The 20329-nt window shown below is 39.7% G+C and overlaps 1 protein-coding gene across 4 annotated transcripts; it reads right to left on the bottom strand.

Moving 5' to 3' along the window:
- Window positions 1-522: 522 nt before the first annotated feature.
- On the bottom strand, window positions 523-13569 carry ncoa7a (nuclear receptor coactivator 7a). Of its 4 annotated transcripts, none has more exons than XR_014200700.1 (8): window positions 13501-13569; window positions 9084-9234; window positions 6423-6551; window positions 5251-5403; window positions 4075-4170; window positions 3259-3332; window positions 625-1305; window positions 523-576 (listed from the first exon to the last, which is right to left on the bottom strand). XR_014200700.1 is itself a non-coding variant. In XM_082150139.1 (7 exons), exons 1-7 carry the CDS (start codon window positions 13524-13526, stop codon window positions 1170-1172), a joined length of 765 nt encoding a protein of 254 aa, XP_082006265.1. In that variant the 5' UTR covers window positions 13527-13569; the 3' UTR covers window positions 523-1169. The 4 variants fall into 4 exon arrangements, 2 of the variants coding, with proteins under 2 accessions (XP_082006265.1, XP_082006266.1); XR_014200701.1 differs by having other exon boundaries at window positions 649-1305; XM_082150139.1 differs by having other exon boundaries at window positions 523-1305.
- Window positions 13570-20329: the final 6760 nt, after the last annotated feature.

Genomic DNA, 20329 nt, shown 5'->3' with positions numbered 1-20329 from the left:
CATCATATACCCCGTGGAATATAAGACATGTGTCTCACATCACATGAGATCATTCTGTGATACTTTTGCGTCTTTTAAAGAAAAGCTTGATGCTGGTCGCTATTCACTGCCATTTTTAAAAACTTCTCCCTTTGTGATCCGAAAAGAAAGAAGGGCATATGACACTATTGATGAGTGAGTGATGGTGGCAACTTTTATTTTACAACTGTCCCTTTAAATCTGCAGGACACGGCAGGAGCGCGCTCAGTCTCACTCACAATACGCGGAGTGTTATCATCCGCTGGTGTCCACGCTAATATAGTCATTGTTATAGTCCTCCTTATGTTTATCATTATAGTCCTCGTTATAGTTATCATTATAGTCATCGTTGTAGTTATTGATATAGTTATCGTTGACTATGACATGAATATTACACGGCACACACTGGATTTAGTTGTAATGTTGGATTTAGTTGTAATGCAGATGTAATGTTGTAGCCTATACATCCACCGTTCTGATGAAGAGTGTGAGACACAGACACAGTTTCCCAGAAAAACATGTTTTATTAGACGTCCAAACCCCAACGCAGCGCCAGCACTGCACAACACACACATTCAACACCCCAACAACACACACATTCAACACCCCAACAACACACACATTCAACACCCCAACAACACACACATTCAACACCCCAACAACACAACTCCACGTTTACAGTGATCACACAGATCTTTAAATACAGTAAAAAAATAAGTTGTAGTAAAATCATACAATCATTCAGAGAACCATTTTTTCTTTTCAAATCCTTTTCCATGGATATTTAGTAGTCGGAAGCATTGGTCCTCTATTAAGTGCATTTTAAAGTAAAGACTCAGTAGTTCTCACGGTTTCGTTTCAGAACTAGTGTTTCCTACAGTCTGAAACATGTGCGCAGTGCGCTTGAAGCTTTAGATCTTGAGCAATGCAGTTCGTGTACCGTCAGGTCTCTCCAGCCGTTACTGTTACGGGAAAGGGGAACTGAAAACCCCAAATCTGCCTCAACTCGTTTGCTTCACGTTTACATTGTTGTTGGTTGATTTAGCAGAAGCTTTTATCTAAAGCCGGTTACGAGCGAGGAAGAAGTGATCAGGCCAGTTCCTCCGGTTCCATCGGCTGTTTGTCGAGATGAAACATCAGTGATAACAGACTCAGACGAAGGTCCAGACCTCCAGATCCTGAACGGTGAAGTCGTGATGACGACTGAGAGGCCGGTTGCAGAAAGTGTCGCAGGAATAACTGGATCCACGATACAGGTCAGCATCCAGCCACAGACCGAACGGACCCCTTCAAGACACAACACAGTCTGATTACAGTCTGCCTTTCAAAACTCATATTTCTTATCAGAAATAATCTGTATCAGATTAGAGTCTGTCTTTCAAAACTCATATTTCTTATCAGAAATAATCTGTATCAGATTAGAGTCTGCCTTTCAAAACTCATATTTACATTTATGCATTTATCTGTTTTAACTCATATGTGACCCTGGACCACAGAAACAGTCACAAGGGTCATTTTTTGAAATTGAGATTTATACATCATCTTAAAGCTGAATAAATAAGCTTTCCATTGATGTGTGGTTTGTTATGATAGGACAATATTTGGCCGAGATACAACTATTGAACATCTGGAATCTGAGGATGCAAAAAAATCTAAACTGAGAAAATCTCCTATAAAGTTGTGCATTTATGTTCTCGATTGTGCAGCATTCACTCACACAAATAAATGTTTTATATATTTACGGTAGGAAACGTACAAAATATCTTGGAACATGATCTTTACTTAATATCCTAATGATTTTTGGCATAAAAAAAAAAAAGAAAAAAGATAACTTTGACCCATATAATGTATTGTTGGCTATTGCCACATTAGTAACAGCATTAGTATATTTGATCAATTATATTTTATTATATATAAATTAACTATATAAAAATTATTCATTTTCACAACAATAAAACATATTATTATATTATATTAAACTAAATTATACAACAATAAAACTTAAATCATACTGGCCTATTCTATTATAATTCTTATTATATTATATATAAATATGATTAATTTTCACAACACTAGAACATAAATCATACGGGCCTATTTTACTATATTTATTATCATATTAAATAGATATCATTAATTATAACAACATTAAAATGCAAATCGTTCAATCCAATTGTATTATTATATGATATGATATTATACTATATTATATAAATTAATTATATAAATATTATAAATTTTCACAACATTAAAACATAAATCATATAATCCTATTTTATTATAATTTTTATTATAATATTATATATAGATTAATTATATAAATGATTAATTTTCACAACATTAAAATGTAAATAATATGGGCCTATTTTTTTTATTATTTTAATTATTATATGATCTATGACAGAAAACAGATAAACACAACAGAATTAAATCATTAATTATTTGTATGACGATGAATCTCCAGCACAAGAATCATGATGACGCCTGTACATTTAATCAGCTCATTCATTCCCTGCATGGGAATCAAACCACATGAACTTTTTTAATTAAATTCTTCTATGAAATATCAGCCTGAATGTATAAATGATTTAAATGCATTTTTGTTGTTTTGTCTGGAATTTTTTTAATTGAAAAGCATTTTTTTCACAGTTTGTGTTTCATCATCACCGTCTATTTGCAGAAAGCAGAAGCTCAGACATGATGTAATGTTGAGTTGAACAGAAGAGTAAATGAAAACAGAAGGATCATTTACACAATAGATCTTTATCTCACTTCCACATTCAGAAAGCAGAAGCTTCAAATACCGTAGTAGCGTAAAACAACTTCCCCTTTATTCTGCATCAATGGCCGTGATTACAGTACAGCACTGATGCATAATTCATCTAACACACCAATCAGCGGATGATGAGACGAAGTAGAATAAATATTCCAATGCAAAAGTTGCCAATGGTCAGATGTATATCCGACTTAATTTTTTGTTCATAGGGAATTGATTGGATCATTGGATAATTTGACAAGAAAATATTATTTCAGTATTTCTACTTTGTTGTATGGAAGCTTGTTTCCGCCACAGAATAAATATAAAAAACATAACTGTGAATTTTTATCTCAGAATTGCATGTTTATATCTCACAATTCTGACTTTAACTCGCAATTGCGACTTTTTATCTCACAATTCTGACTTTATAACTCACATTTGCGACTTTATATTACATTAATAAAAGTGTGATAATGCCTTACCCTCCTCCTCCCATCTGAAGCGAGTCCAGGAATCCTCTCACAAAGTAGGAGTTTTCTCCACTCCAGCGGAAAATCTGCACATGAACCAAACAACAGGTCAAACTACAGGTCAAACAACAGGTCAAACTACAGGTCAAACAACAGGTCAAACTACAGGTCAAACTACAGGTCAAACAAACAACAGGTCAAACTACAGGTCAAACAAACTACAGGTCAAACTACAGGTCAAACTACAGGTCAAACAACAGGTCAAACAACAGGTCAAACAAACAACAGGTCAAACTACAGGTCAAACAACAGGTCAAACAACAGGTCAAACAAACAACAGGTCAAACTACAGGTCAAACAAACAACAGGTCAAACTACAGGTCAAACAAACTACAGGTCAAACTACAGGTCAAACAACAGGTCAAACTACAGGTCAAACTACAGGTCAAACTACAGGTCAAACAAACTACAGGTCAAACTACAGGTCAAACTACAGGTCAAACAAACTACAGGTCAAACTAGAGGTCAAACAAACTACAGGTCAAACTACAGGTCAAACTACAGGTCAAACAAACTACAGGTCAAACTAGAGGTCAAACAAACTACAGGTCAAACAACAGGTCAAACTAGAGGTCAAACAACAGGTCAAACTACAGGTCAAACAACAGGTCAAACTACAGGTCAAACAAACTACAGGTCAAACAACAGGTCAAACAACAGGTCAAACTAGAGGTCAAACTAGAGGTCAAACTACAGGTCAAACAAACTACAGGTCAACAACAGTGCATGTGTTCAGGTGTGAGATATGAAGATCAGAGCGACCCGTACCTGAAACTCAGGACTGAAGCTGTAGAGGAACGTCTCTCCCGTCCCGTAGCAGAAGCTGCTGACTCGGAAAGGGTCCGAGGAAAACGCTCCAAACACCTAAAGATTGAAGGAAAACTGGTTGTTTTAGTGCAACTTTTCACCATTTTGATGCTACATATGCAAGTCAAGTCAGTTTTATTAATTTCAACAGCGCTTTGTACGACACAGATGGATCAGAAGCTGCTGATAAACAGGAAAACAACAAGCAAACAGAATCCACTTCTGCTGTAAAGCTGATAATCAGATCAATTCAGTTCAGTGTTGATTCACTTCGGTTCAATAACTGAGTAAAGTTCATCAATTATGAAACAAGCTCAATTCATCTATAGAGCAATAACACCAAGGTCAAGGGTTCAATTCCTAGTGAAAGCAAGAACTGATTCATTTTATACTTTAAATTCAATGCAAGTCACTTTAGATAAAAGCATCTGCCAAATGCATCAAAGCAAGGATGACATTTCAGATATGTTTTATGCAAATGAATTTGGAGGTCATAATATATGTGTGAGCGGGGCACAAACTAACACACAAATTTAAAATTTTCCACACACGCCAGCATTATGAAACCTAGTGTATTTACTAGTCGCCATAGCAACACTATATAGAGAAAAAATGATAAGATAAAAATGATGAGATATCACTTGACATTTATTTATCCATTGCAAAAGTAGATTTCTAACTAAAGTAAATTTTTCATCTGTTTTGTGTTTATTTAAAATGAGACAAAACTGATATTATTTTAATCTTATATCTGTTCTTTAATGCTGATCTAACAGCAGAAACACTCGCCGGGTAACATTTGAATCTGTCATATGGTCATGTTATTATGAACCCCAGCTATGGGGCATGTTGTCACATTTCACTTCCATTATTTCGGGGTAAATCAAGAATAAACTATACACTATATTAATGAAACAAAACCACATAACTGTACTAGAGGTGTGAAATTAATGTGAGAATAAATAAATAAATACTCTGAACCCGAAGTAGATTTACACAAACTGAGAAAGTCAAAAAGTGTTAGTTTGTGCTCCGCTCTCCCCTAACTTCTTAATTATTAAAGTGTAATAGGTTTAGTGCTATAGTAACACACTGAGGGTTTGACTGAGTGACACACACATGCACCTGTAAACACACCTGTTTCTCTGAATCCTTGATGACCATCAGCACTGGTCTGTCTATGTCTCCCATCTGCCGGTACAGTGTTCTCAGACTGGTGCCGTGCTCCGCCGTACTGTACACCAGTTTCCACTGGTAACCTTGAGTCCGTGCGGGAATCTCGTTCATCAGCTGTGGAGACACACATTTACATCAGTGCATGCATCATCTAAAGCATATCGTGATCAGAAACATGCATGAACTATAAACCCATTAACATTTACTGACAGAATGTTTGATATAAATATGTGACCCAGGATCACGTCACCAGTCACATGTCACACGGGTATATCTGTGGCAATAGCCAACAATACATTGAATGGGTCAAAATTATCCATTTTTCCTTTTATGCCAAAAATCATGAGGATATTAAGTAAAGATCATGTTCCATGAAGATATTTTGTACATTTCATACCGTAAATATATAAAATATTTATTTTTGTGAGTGAATGCGGCACAATTGCCAACATAAATGCACAACTTTAAAGGAGATTTTCTCAATGTTTTTTTTTTTTTGCATCCTCAGATTCCAGATGTTCAAATATTGTCCTATCCTAACAAACCAGACATCACTGGAAATCTTATTCATTCAGCTTTCAGATGATGTATAAATCTCAATTAAAAAAAATTGACCCATCTGACTGGTTTTGTGGTCCAGGGTCACATATTATAATTAAACTTGGTTACACTTTATTTTAAGGTGTCATTGTTACAGTGCAATCATATATTTAAGTACTGAGTAATATTAATTAACTACATGTACTTACTGTAGGGTTAGGGTAGGATTAGGATTTGTTTGAGGGTTATTTGCATGTAATTATGCATAATTGACTGTTATTACTATGGTAAGTACATGTAACATATGTAAGGACACTGTAAAATAAAGGTGTTACCTTAAACTTTATTTGGAGTACTTCTTTATTGCACAATGCACTATTTATGGATAACTAAAGTGCATTAACTGCAAAATTAGTTGTTCCAATTCAGCAGACTTTAAGTATATATCAATTTAGTATACCAAAAGTGCAATTGCAGGGTATTTATATTAAGTACATATGTAAATGTAATACACTTAGCATAAAATAAATGCATTTCAAATACATTTTGGTACATTGATTTTTCACTAGGGCACAGAAAAGCGCATCACTCACTTGCTCGAGATGGTGTTGGTTCAGGATCTGACTGTGGTTTATTAAAACTGGCAGAAGATCTTCAGATTCAGAGTCTGCAGAACTACACACACTCGGACAGCGCTTATTCTGCGGGTTTACAGTGACAATCTGGAGGAAAACAGAGGAGAGACGCATCACTGACTGAAACACACACACACACACACACACACACACACACACACGTGCGAGAGGAGTTTCACTAACACTCATTCCTCAACCCATACAGAAATTAACCATGCTTTCACTATGGTAAAAGTGTAGTAATCATAATTTCTGGTGGATTGAATACCATTTGTTTAACCAGTTTTACTAAAAAACGATGGTTAGTGTCGCAAAATCACGGTTAATTTGTGGTTACCATAGTTTAACTAACTTATAGTAAGCATGTTTTATTTGCAGTAAAACCATGTTTAAAGCTCACCTCTACAAACGGCTCCTCAGATCCATTGGCAAAGTATAAGATCTTAATGCTCTCTTGCATCGGCCTCATGATTAGATATACCTCGTGTTTCGTCTGTGACTTGAAATGAACCTGTTCGCTCTAGTAGAGTTCTTCCCCGTTTATATCGCGCTTCTCCTCCCGCCCATCTCACATTTCAAGCGTGGTTTCGTTTTAGAGAAAACCCCAGAGGAGGAAAGAGGAAGATAGCCAAATATGGGCGAACAATTATTACAAAAATAAGCATGTTTCTGCTCGTATGAGAATTTACGACTGGTTTTCCTTTCTATCTCCACCCTCAGGAAAACAAAACGAAATCTTGATGAACTGCCGTTGGAAAGTTTGGGATCAGTGAGATTTTTTTATTTAAATAGCTGTGATTTAATAATATAAATAGTCAAATATCTGTTCTCTATGTGAATATACAGTAAAGTGTAATTTATTCCTGTGATCAAAGCTGAATGTTCAGCATCATTACTCCAGTCTTCAGTGTCACATGATCCTTCACAAATCACTCTAATATGATGATTTGATGCTCAAGAAACATTAATGATTATTATCAGTGTTGAACACTTGTATTCTTTTGAAATAGAAAGCTCAAAAGAGCAGCATTTATCTGAAATAGAAAGTTTCTGCAACATTATACACTACTGTTCAAAAGTTTGGGGTCAGTAAGAATTGGGGGGTGGGGGGGGGGGGGGGGATAAATTAATACTTTTATTCAGTAAGGATGCATTAAATTGATGTGTAAAGACAAAAGTGACATGCAGTAAAACCTTTTATTTGAAATAAATGAACTTTCTATCCATCAAAGAATCCTGAAATAAAAATGGTCCATAAGTGTTTTCAACATTGATAATAATAATGAATGTTTCTTGATCATTAAATCATCATATTAGAATGATTTCTGAAGGATCACGTAATGTACTGATGCTGAAAATTCAGCTTTGATCACAGGAATAAATTACACTTTACTATATATTCACATAGAAAACAGATATTTTAAATTGTCATAATATTTAACAATATTATTGTTTTCCCCCCGTATTTTTAATCAAATAAATGCAGCCTTGGTGAGAATAAGAGTCTTTTAAAAACATTTAAAAATCTTACTAAACTTGTGAACGGCAGTGTATATATAGATTATAGTTATTATACACGATCCTGCTGTGTCTATTGCGATCTCAAAATTCCGGCCAGTTGATAATACCTAGAATATCAAAATCGACTGCTGGCGGTAGATCCTTTTCCTATTTAGCACCAAAACTCTGGAACAGTCTTCCTACCATTGTCAGGGAAGCAGACACACTCTGTCAGTTCAAAGCCAGATTAAAGACACATCTCTTTGACCTAGCATTCACATAATACATTATAGACTTCTATAATTCAATGTTAGGCTGCATAGATTAGGTCAGCCGGAACCGGGAACACTTCCCATAAATCCTGATGTACTCGTTACATCATGAGAAGAATGGCATCTACGCTAATTTTAGTGTCTGTGTTTATCCCGAGGTTTTCCTGCAGCCTGCCGGATCCGGGCCGTATCCAGATCTGACGATGGACCTTCGCCTGGACCCGATGACAACGCAGTGCTGAAGTTTCAACTAGTCTGTCCCTATGGAGGATCCCTCTACCACTCTACAGATAAGGCGTTGTCGGGAAAATTCGTTTCGCGTTCCTACCCCTAAGCGACAAAATAAAATAAAATTCTTTATCAAAATTTATAAGGAAAGACAAGTACTTTTACTTTGGCTTTTAGGCTTGGCTTGTAGGGAAAATCCAAACCTGCGTAATTTCAAATGCACATAACTATAGAACCCATTCTAAATGCGCATGTGAACGCCATCAGCGTTTCTCACAGGTTCGCGTTTAAAGTCTGTGTAGAGGGAATGGTGTCGTCTTAGCGGCCCCTAATTTAAAAACAAATGATCGTTGCGACGGAAGCAAATCAATCAAAACTAACTTTAGATGGAAAATAACTTAACTCTGCTATAAAGCCAAAACAATCTCTGTTACCTTAAATTATACGCTTATCTCTGTGAAGCTGCTTTGAAACAATCTACGTTGTTAAAAGCGCTATATAAATGAAGATGACTTGACTTGACTTGCTGTATTTAGAGTCACAGTCTCTCTGTTCTCGGGGAAGCGCATGTACTTTGATCATATTAATGCTGAATAAACGTGAATTTTGTGCAACATACCTTCCAGTTTTTGGGGTCAGAGTTATTGAGTAAAGTGTCGATCACACTGAGGGTTTCTGGATGGACCTTTAGGAAATCCTGCTTGCTGGTGTGTTTACTGTAAATGATCTCAGGAGACCACTGGACAAAGAACGTGTAGAGATGATCCACCCTGAAGGAAACCAGACACACGCTTGAGTCGTCGAGCTCAGATCAGATGCATATTATAAAAGCGTTCACATGAACTGTAACTCAGAGCATTTGCATGTAAAAGTGTGTGTTTCACTGATGCACACAGACCGAGTGCACTGGATTTAACCGCAGAAGCTCCACTAGTCTATCAGACTCTAATGCACAACTCTATAAATAGACTCTATTCCTGGAAGTTACAGTCACTGCTCGTAATGTCGACGTCAGACTCCAGTTATGCAATGAGAATTCCTTGAGTCCCGCTGCCATTGGAGAGCAGGAACATCTGGGAGTCATTAAAACCCTTTCCCAAAACACACCAGGAATTATCCTGTTACAGTAACTCAAGACTTCACTGGAAACAGCTTGAGACGAAAAAAGAATATAATAGCTGCAAATTACGCTTAGGCCTATACCTACGTAATGCATCCTGACGAGGAGTGAACAGGAGTGATACAAGCACTATATTAATGCTTCTTTCATGCATTCATTCACTCTCTCATTCACTCTCTCATTCATTCATCCAAGCCTTTTATTTGTGCAAATGGAAAGATTTCAAAATAAGAAAAGATTGAAAGTGTGAGTGTTGCAACATTCAGAATTTAAGAACCGGTTTCCTTTGAATTTGAAGTGAAGTGCAGTTTTCTCCTTCATTTATGCATTATAGATACAAATTTCAATTAGATGTAATTTATGGAACTGGTTCATATTTAAGTTTTTATGGGTTAGTCATACAAAACACAAAACGCACTGACAGCAGTTTCATGCATTTAATTCCACTTCCTTCGCGGGTTTGAGACGCCACAGAAGAACCGTTTCTGGTTCCCCAAAGAACCCTTCAGTGATCAGTTCTGAAAGTTCATTTTTAAATAACATTTTAATAATCCAAAGAACCTTTTTCACATTAAAGAACCTTTTGTGCAATAGAAAGATTCCGCAATCTTGAAAATAAAGGTTCTTTACTGAGAATAATCCCTTATACTTCCGTCCCGATCATCTACTAACTGTACGTAACTCTGCAACTGCACTAACTGTTAGGTTCTGGTTCAGGTTCAGGTTCTGGTTCAGGTTCAGGTTCTGGTTCGGGTTAGTAGAATAAGTTGACTTATAGACTTGTAAAGTTACTTAAAGTCAGTAGAATATCTAAAGTGGAGCATCAAAATAAAGAGTTAGCAGAGATTTGTTTTTTTTTTTTAAACCTTACATATTGTGTAAGTTCGAGGGGCCGGCGCATATATCCGTGACTGGTCGAGTGGCAGCTCCCCCTGCCACGCAAAGATTTTACCCCTACTGAGAGATTAAGCAGACCGTCATTAATACTGTAATACTGTTAGTTATAGAGTTACTTTTTGGCCGTTTACACAATGTGATTTAGTCGATTGCATCACAAGTGGACGACTCTAAATACAGATGCTTGTCCACTTTTGACCACTTCCACATTGTAAAAAAATTGCAGTTAAATTTACGGTAAAAAATATGTATTTTATTATCTGATATAATGTTAATTTACTGATCTATTGAAGTACTAATATCTGTTTTGTACCATTGTAATACAATGATAACCACCAATCACAGCGGTGATAAGAGTCACATGATCAACATTTTTATCACATTAAAGTTAATATTAATATATAGAAACTGCACAGTGTCTCACACACACACACACACACACACACACACACACACACACACACACACACACACACACACACACACACACACACACACACACACACACACACACACACACACAAAATAAATACTGAACACCATAATGGTAACACACATGAAATTTCAAAAATGCAATAAACATTAATTTAACAACATTAAATGAAACATAAAACCCTAATGTACAGAACGGATTAGAAAAATTGTGGGAATTTAGCAGCGTTAATTAACTTAACCAAACGCATCCTATGTAAGATTAATCAGATATTTATACAACATAAACATAATATTACAGCTTATATCTGCTATCTGCTATAGCTGTCAGTCTCAGATGTGTGGAAGTAAAGAAACGACATGAACACAGAACTCCTGTGCCTCTGATAGCCACTGTTTCATCACCACTGGCGTTTACAAGAAAAAGAAAGTTTAAAGCATGACGTCAGGAAGAGTTTCCTGCTTTTGGCAAACCCTGATAGCCAGAAGCCAAAGCACACACACACACACACACACACACACACACACACACACACACAGACGCGCGCACATTGGCCTTCATACACCCCCCCCCCCCCCCCCCCCATGTGTTCATATTCTGTGCTCATCTGCTTTTCTGTAGTATGCTGTATGCATTATTAACATGGTATTTGATATATATCATTAATTATTGTTTCGTAAAAAGTCCCATTTCATTGGCTAGGCGCCAACCAATAAAACGGCTCCACAATCTACAAGTGCGCATGCATATATGATGTCACCGAAACACACCACCGCGCATGCGCGTAACAGCGTCCAGTACGTGTTGGATCTGATCCAGCTACTCTTGGGTTTCAGGTGCACGAGTGAGTTCTGCACCTGATATATCGCGAAAAGAGCAGCAAAAGTCAAGCCGCGAAATTTGAAATTGCAGTGACAGATTTGAGAAGTTGCAAGAGCCTATGAGGTTGTACTGCGAATGTGAATGTAAGATTAAATGCAAAAAATATATTACAAGTTTGTGTCTGTCATTGTATTTCTGTGAATGGCATTTTACACATTTGTGTCTACTTGTCTGCATCTTCAGATTCAGGATACAGGTTTATGACTATTGTCTGCGAGTGCAGATTCAACATTCAACTTCAGATTTTAATTTGACAGGTCTCCACACTGAGCTGTGAGTGTAAATGCTCACGGACAAATACGAATATTTATTGTACAAGTTCTCAAATACACATCTACGTGCTCTCGAGTTTTGCTACTCTTTTACCTTCATACACACACACACACACACACACACACACACACACACACACACACACACACACACACACACACACACACACACACACACACACACACACACACACACACACACACACACACACACACACACACGGAATGACAGATCTCAGTCTCATCATATCAGTCTCACACCTCTAGTGGAAGCGTGTGGAACTGCAGCCAAACACAATCTCACTGAAAGCTCATTTACTGAGATAACAACCTCAAATTTGGACCACAACTTGTTTAGATTCATGGCTTTGATTTTCTTTCAGTTTTAGAATAAAACACGTTTTTTAAAATATATATTTCATATAAAAATTGAAAATAGTATTTTTGCTCATTTTTCATAACAATAAACATAAAATTCTGTAACTTTTTTTAAAATTCACTTTTTAAAAAAATGTTCACTTCAGCAATAATCTGCCAAGAGTCGTCTTTGAAAAGAGATCACACTTAAATCTGTTGCTCTAAAGCATTGAAGATTTACCACAGTTTAAGTTGGAAATGTAATGTTCAGGTCTATGCTCAAAAAGTGAATAAATGGATTTTAAATACAGCGTAATATCATTTAATACCATAAAATCCCCTAAAAATACAAAATATATATATAAAAAAACAAAACATTATCGAACAAAAATATAGTACATTCATTTCATTGAAATAAAAATAAATAAAATTTCTGTCATTTTTGACCGACACGCGAAGAGCTCCAGATTAATGAAGAGCTCTAGATTAATGAAGAGCTCCAGATTAATGAAGAGCTCCAGATTAATGAAGAGCTCCAGATTAATGAAGAGCTCTAGATTAATGAAGAGCTCCAGATTAATGAAGAGCTCTAGATTAATGAAGAGCTCTAGATTAATGAAGAGCTCTAAGAGCTCCAGATTAATGAAGAGCTCTAGATTAATGAAGAGCTCTAGATTAATGAAGAGCTCTAAGAGCTCCAGATTAATGAAGAGCTCCAGATTAATGAAGAGCTCTAGATTAATGAAGAGCTCTAGATTAATGAAGAGCTCCAGATTAATGAAGAGCTCCAGATTAATGAAGAGCTCCAGATTAATGAAGAGCTCTAGATTAATGAAGAGCTCTAGATTAATGAAGAGCTCCAGATTAATGAAGAGCTCTAGATTAATGAAGAGCTCCAGATTAATGAAGAGCTCCAGATTAATGAAGAGCTCTAGATTAATGAAGAGCGCATGGATGTTAAAGGTTCTACATGGAACCTTCGATACCAATAAAGAACATGTTTCTGCAATGCATGGATATGAAAGATTCAAAATCAGCAACTAAAGTGGAATTTAAAAGCCTGTGAGTCACTTACTCTCCCACGCTGTACGCCACACCCATGTCGATCAGAAGAGCGCAGACGGAGGATGAAGATGATGATGATGTTCTGAAGGCTCATATCCACACAGGAGCTGAACGCTGCATTTATACCAGGATCTCAGCTGAGATAAGCTGCTTTTGCAGAAAAACCCTCCCAGAAAGTCCTTCAGGGCCAGTCACTGCTGGGCATTTCACAACTGCGTTATAAGGCCAGGTGAACCATTAACCCCAGTGGAGCTGTGTGTGCTGACTGCAGTTATAGAGTGATCTCAGAGATAAAGTCCTGTCCTGAGAGTGGAAAATCAGCTTCTTTCAAGTCAACATGAAACAGAGTGAAAGGGTTCCGTCAGGAATCATCTTATAGATTTAGTTTTAATTCATTAGTTTGGTTTTTACATGCAACTTAGCAGCTCGTGAACATACTTTATCACAAGTAAAAATTTTTTTTACAAATTGGAAATACATAGAAAGTTTTAGGATTTTAAAACAAGCAATGAAAGTATTATAAAAGTATTTTAATTCAGTAGTTATGCCTTGTAATGCACCTTATAATGCATTTTATGATCTAATGAATAATTGTAGCCACAGTTATAATACTTATCTATTCACTGAACAAACCTTTAGAGAGTATAATGCATTAAAACACACGACAAACAACCAGTTTCAGAGTCTGCAGATATTATAATGGATTTTAACTTTGGATACATTTATTTATGAAAAGATATAATGTCTTATAATGTACATTATAAAATACCTTCATAATGTATTATACAGAAGGGCTTTGAGTAAAGTGTTAACCAAAAGTCTTTCAGATGATGCTTGATTTCTATGTGACGAGTCAGTGAATGAGTAAATGAGTAAATGAGTGACGTTAGTCTTCACCGCTGTGGATCGCTCAGTTAAGGTTTAAAAGATCATTAATATCTTTTAAACCTTAACTGAGCGATCCACAGCGGTGAAGACTAACGTCACTCATTGTGACGTTAGTCACAAAAATTAAGGATAATTTTTTAAACTTTGTCAACGCAGTGCGGCAGCCTGCAGACCTAGGGCAAGCGAATCGCGTGCCCATTGGCTGCCCTGCGGCAACTGCAGCAGCCTATGGCTGAGCCTTGCGCGTGACGTCACGTCCAATGAGCGCGCTTGGCGCGCTTAATGCGTCACAGCCCGTCATTAGGGGTGTGGCTTAGCGTATATAAGCAAGGAACAGAGGCTGCTTCACTGGTTTCTGTCGCATGAAGCGAAATGAGCTCGTGGCGAGAGCACGGCGGGTTACGCAATACTCGTTCCCTCTCTATACTGTACTGATCAGGGGTCTGCCCTTATACCATACACAGTATACTGTACTGATCAGGGGTCTGGCCTTATACCACACACAGTATACTGTACTGATCAGGGGTCTGGCCTTATACCACACACAGTATACTGTACTGATCAGGGGTCTGGCCTTATACCACACACAGTATACTATACTGATCAGGGGTCTGCCCTTATACCACACACAGTATACTGTACTGATCAGGGGTCTGCCCTTATACCACACACAGTATACTATACTGATCAGGGGTCTGGCCTTATACCACACACAGTATACTATACTGATCAGGGGTCTGCCCTTATACCACACACAGTATACTGTACTGATCAGGGGTCTGCCCTTATACCACACACAGTATACTATACTGATCAGGGGTCTGCCCTTATACCACACACAGTATACTGCACTGATCAGGGGTCTGGCCTTATACCACACACAGTATACTATACTGATCAGGGGTCTGCCCTTATACCACACACAGTATACTGTACTGATCAGGGGTCTGCCCTTATACCACACACAGTATACTATACTGATCAGGGGTCTGGCCTTATACCACACACAGTATACTGTACTGATCAGGGGTCTGGCCTTATACCACACACAGTATACTGTACTGATCAGGGGTCTGCCCTTATACCACACACAGTATACTGTACTGATCAGGGGTCTGCCCTTATACCACACACAGTATACTGCACTGATCAGGGGTCTGCCCTTATACCACACACAGTATACTGTACTGATCAGGGGTCTGCCCTTATACCACACACAGTATACTGCACTGATCAGGGGTCTGCCCTTATACCACACACAGTATACTGTACTGATCAGGGGTCTGGCCTTATACCACACACAGTATACTATACTGATCAGGGGTCTGGCCTTATACCACACACAGTATACTGTACTGATCAGGGGTCTGCCCTTATACCACACACAGTATACTGTACTGATCAGGGGTATGCCCTTATACCACACACAGTATACTGTACTGATCAGGGGTCTGGCCTTATACCACACACAGTATACTGCACTGATCAGGGGTCTGGCCTTATACCACACACAGTATACTGTACTGATCAGGGGTCTGCCCTTATACCACACACAGTATACTGTACTGATCAGGGGTCTGGCCTTATACCACACACAGTATACTGTACTGATCAGGGGTCTGCCCTTATACCACACACAGTATACTGCACTGATCAGGGGTCTGCCCTTATACCACACACAGTATACTGTACTGATCAGGGGTCTGCCCTTATACCACACACAGTATACTGTACTGATCAGGGGTCTGCCCTTATACCACACACAGTATACTGTACTGATCAGGGGTCTGCCCTTATACCACACACAGTATACTGCACTGATCAGGGGTCTGGCCTTATACCACACATAGTATACTGTACTGATCAGGGGTCTGCCCTTATACCACACACAGTATACTGCACTGATCAGGGGTCTGGCCTTATACCACACACAGTATACTGTACTGATCAGGGGTCTGCCCTTATACCACACACAGTATACTGTACTGATCAGGGGTCTGGCCTTATACCACACACAGTATACTGTACTGATCAGGGGTCTGCCCTTATACCACACACAGTATACTGTACTGATCAGGGGTCTGCCCTTATACCACACACAGTATACTATACTGATCAGGGGTCTGGCCTTATACCACACACAGTATACTGTACTGATCAGGGGTCTGGCCTTATACCACACACAGTATACTATACTGATCAGGGGTCTGGCCTTATACCACACACAGTATACTATACTGATCAGGGGTCTGGCCTTATACCACACACAGTATACTGCACTGATCAGGGGTCTGCCCTTATACCACACACAGTATACTGCACTGATCAGGGGTCTGCCCTTATACCACACACAGTATACTGTACTGATCAGGGGTCTGGCCTTATACCACACACAGTATACTATACTGATCAGGGGTCTGGCCTTATACCACACACAGTATACTATACTGATCAGGGGTCTGGCCTTATACCACACACAGTATACTGTACTGATCAGGGGTCTGGCCTTATACCACACACAGTATACTGCACTGATCAGGGGTCTGCCCTTATACCACACACAGTATACTGTACTGATCAGGGGTCTGGCCTTATACCACACACAGTATACTGCACTGATCAGGGGTCTGCCCTTATACCACACACAGTATACTGTACTGATCAGGGGTCTGCCCTTATACCACACACAGTATACTGCACTGATCAGGGGTCTGCCCTTATACCACACACAGTATACTGCACTGATCAGGGGTATGCCCTTATACCACACACAGTATACTGCACTGATCAGGGGTCTGGCCTTATACCACACACAGTATACTGTACTGATCAGGGGTATGCCCTTATACCACACAGAGTATACTGCACTGATCAGGGGTCTGCCCTTATACCACACACAGTATACTGTACTGATCAGGGGTCTGCCCTTATACCACACACAGTATACTGTACTGATCAGGGGTATGCCCTTATACCACACAGAGTATACTGCACTGATCAGGGGTCTGCCCTTATACCACACACAGTATACTGTACTGATCAGGGGTCTGCCCTTATACCACACACAGTATACTGTACTGATCAGGGGTATGCCCTTATACCACACAGAGTATACTGCACTGATCAGGGGTCTGCCCTTATACCACACACAGTATACTGTACTGATCAGGGGTCTGCCCTTATACCACACACAGTATACTGTACTGATCAGGGGTATGCCCTTATACCACACAGAGTATACTGCACTGATCAGGGGTCTGCCCTTATACCACACACAGTATACTGTACTGATCAGGGGTCTGCCCTTATACCACACACAGTATACTGTACTGATCAGGGGTCTGCCCTTATACCACACACAGTATACTGCACTGATCAGGGGTCTGGCCTTATACCACACACAGTATACTGCACTGATCAGGGGTCTGCCCTTATACCACACACAGTATACTGTACTGATCAGGGGTCTGCCCTTATACCACACACAGTATACTGCACTGATCAGGGGTCTGCCCTTATACCACACACAGTATACTGTACTGATCAGGGGTCTGCCCTTATACCACACACAGTATACTGTACTGATCAGGGGTCTGCCCTTATACCACACACAGTATACTGTACTGATCAGGGGTCTGCCCTTATACCACACACAGTATACTGCACTGATCAGGGGTCTGGCCTTATACCACACATAGTATACTGTACTGATCAGGGGTCTGCCCTTATACCACACACAGTATACTGCACTGATCAGGGGTCTGGCCTTATACCACACACAGTATACTGTACTGATCAGGGGTCTGGCCTTATACCACACACAGTATACTGTACTGATCAGGGGTCTGCCCTTATACCACACACAGTATACTGTACTGATCAGGGGTCTGCCCTTATACCACACACAGTATACTGTACTGATCAGGGGTCTGCCCTTATACCACACACAGTATACTGCACTGATCAGGGGTCTGCCCTTATACCACACACAGTATACTGTACTGATCAGGGGTCTGGCCTTATACCACACACAGTATACTGTACTGATCAGGGGTCTGCCCTTATACCACACACAGTATACTGTACTGATCAGGGGTCTGCCCTTATACCACACACAGTATACTATACTGATCAGGGGTCTGGCCTTATACCACACACAGTATACTGTACTGATCAGGGGTCTGGCCTTATACCACACACAGTATACTATACTGATCAGGGGTCTGGCCTTATACCACACACAGTATACTATACTGATCAGGGGTCTGGCCTTATACCACACACAGTATACTGCACTGATCAGGGGTCTGCCCTTATACCACACACAGTATACTGCACTGATCAGGGGTCTGCCCTTATACCACACACAGTATACTGTACTGATCAGGGGTCTGGCCTTATACCACACACAGTATACTATACTGATCAGGGGTCTGGCCTTATACCACACACAGTATACTATACTGATCAGGGGTCTGGCCTTATACCACACACAGTATACTGTACTGATCAGGGGTCTGGCCTTATACCACACACAGTATACTGCACTGATCAGGGGTCTGCCCTTATACCACACACAGTATACTGTACTGATCAGGGGTCTGGCCTTATACCACACACAGTATACTGCACTGATCAGGGGTCTGCCCTTATACCACACACAGTATACTGTACTGATCAGGGGTCTGCCCTTATACCACACACAGTATACTGCACTGATCAGGGGTCTGCCCTTATACCACACACAGTATACTGCACTGATCAGGGGTATGCCCTTATACCACACACAGTATACTGCACTGATCAGGGGTCTGGCCTTATACCACACACAGTATACTGTACTGATCAGGGGTCTGGCCTTATACCACACACAGTATACTGCACTGATCAGGGGTATGCCCTTATACCACACAGAGTATACTGCACTGATCAGGGGTCTGGCCTTATACCACACACAGTATACTGCACTGATCAGGGGTCTGGCCTTATACCACACACAGTATACTGTACTGATCAGGGGTATGCCCTTATACCACACAGAGTATACTGCACTGATCAGGGGTCTGCCCTTATACCACACACAGTATACTGTACTGATCAGGGGTCTGCCCTTATACCACACACAGTATACTGTACTGATCAGGGGTATGCCCTTATACCACACAGAGTATACTGCACTGATCAGGGGTCTGCCCTTATACCACACACAGTATACTGTACTGATCAGGGGTCTGCCCTTATACCACACACAGTATACTGTACTGATCAGGGGTATGCCCTTATACCACACAGAGTATACTGCACTGATCAGGGGTCTGCCCTTATACCACACACAGTATACTGTACTGATCAGGGGTCTGCCCTTATACCACACACAGTATACTGTACTGATCAGGGGTATGCCCTTATACCACACAGAGTATACTGCACTGATCAGGGGTCTGCCCTTATACCACACACAGTATACTGTACTGATCAGGGGTCTGCCCTTATACCACACACAGTATACTGTACTGATCAGGGGTCTGCCCTTATACCACACACAGTATACTGCACTGATCAGGGGTCTGGCCTTATACCACACACAGTATACTGCACTGATCAGGGGTCTGCCCTTATACCACACACAGTATACTGTACTGATCAGGGGTCTGCCCTTATACCACACACAGTATACTGCACTGATCAGGGGTCTGGCCTTATACCACACACAGTATACTGCACTGATCAGGGGTCTGGCCTTATACCACACACAGTATACTGCACTGATCAGGGGTCTGCCCTTATACCACACACAGTATACTGTACTGATCAGGGGTCTGCCCTTATACCACACACAGTATACTGTACTGATCAGGGGTATGGCCTTATACCACACACAGTATACTGTACTGATCAGGGGTCTGCCCTTATACCACACACAGTATACTGTACTGATCAGGGGTCTGGCC

Source organism: Leuciscus leuciscus, assembly GCF_965113295.1.
Source record: "Leuciscus leuciscus genome assembly, chromosome: 20".
Lineage (NCBI taxonomy): Eukaryota > Metazoa > Chordata > Actinopteri > Cypriniformes > Leuciscidae > Leuciscus > Leuciscus leuciscus.
The sequence above is the reverse complement of the archived record's forward strand: the minus strand, read 5'-3'. Positions and strand labels throughout refer to the sequence as shown.

Coding starts and splice junctions, on each gene's coding strand:
- ncoa7a (XM_082150139.1), bottom strand. CDS start 13,526: ATGGGTGTGGCGTACAGCGTGGGAGA. Junction 9,235..13,500: donor GTGGCGTACAGCGTGGGAGA/GTAAGTGACTCA, acceptor GGTTTCCTTCAG/GGTGGATCATCTCTACACGT. Junction 1,306..3,258: donor CTTCAGATGGGAGGAGGAGG/GTAAGGCATTAT, acceptor TGTGTCTTGAAG/GGGTCCGTTCGGTCTGTGGC.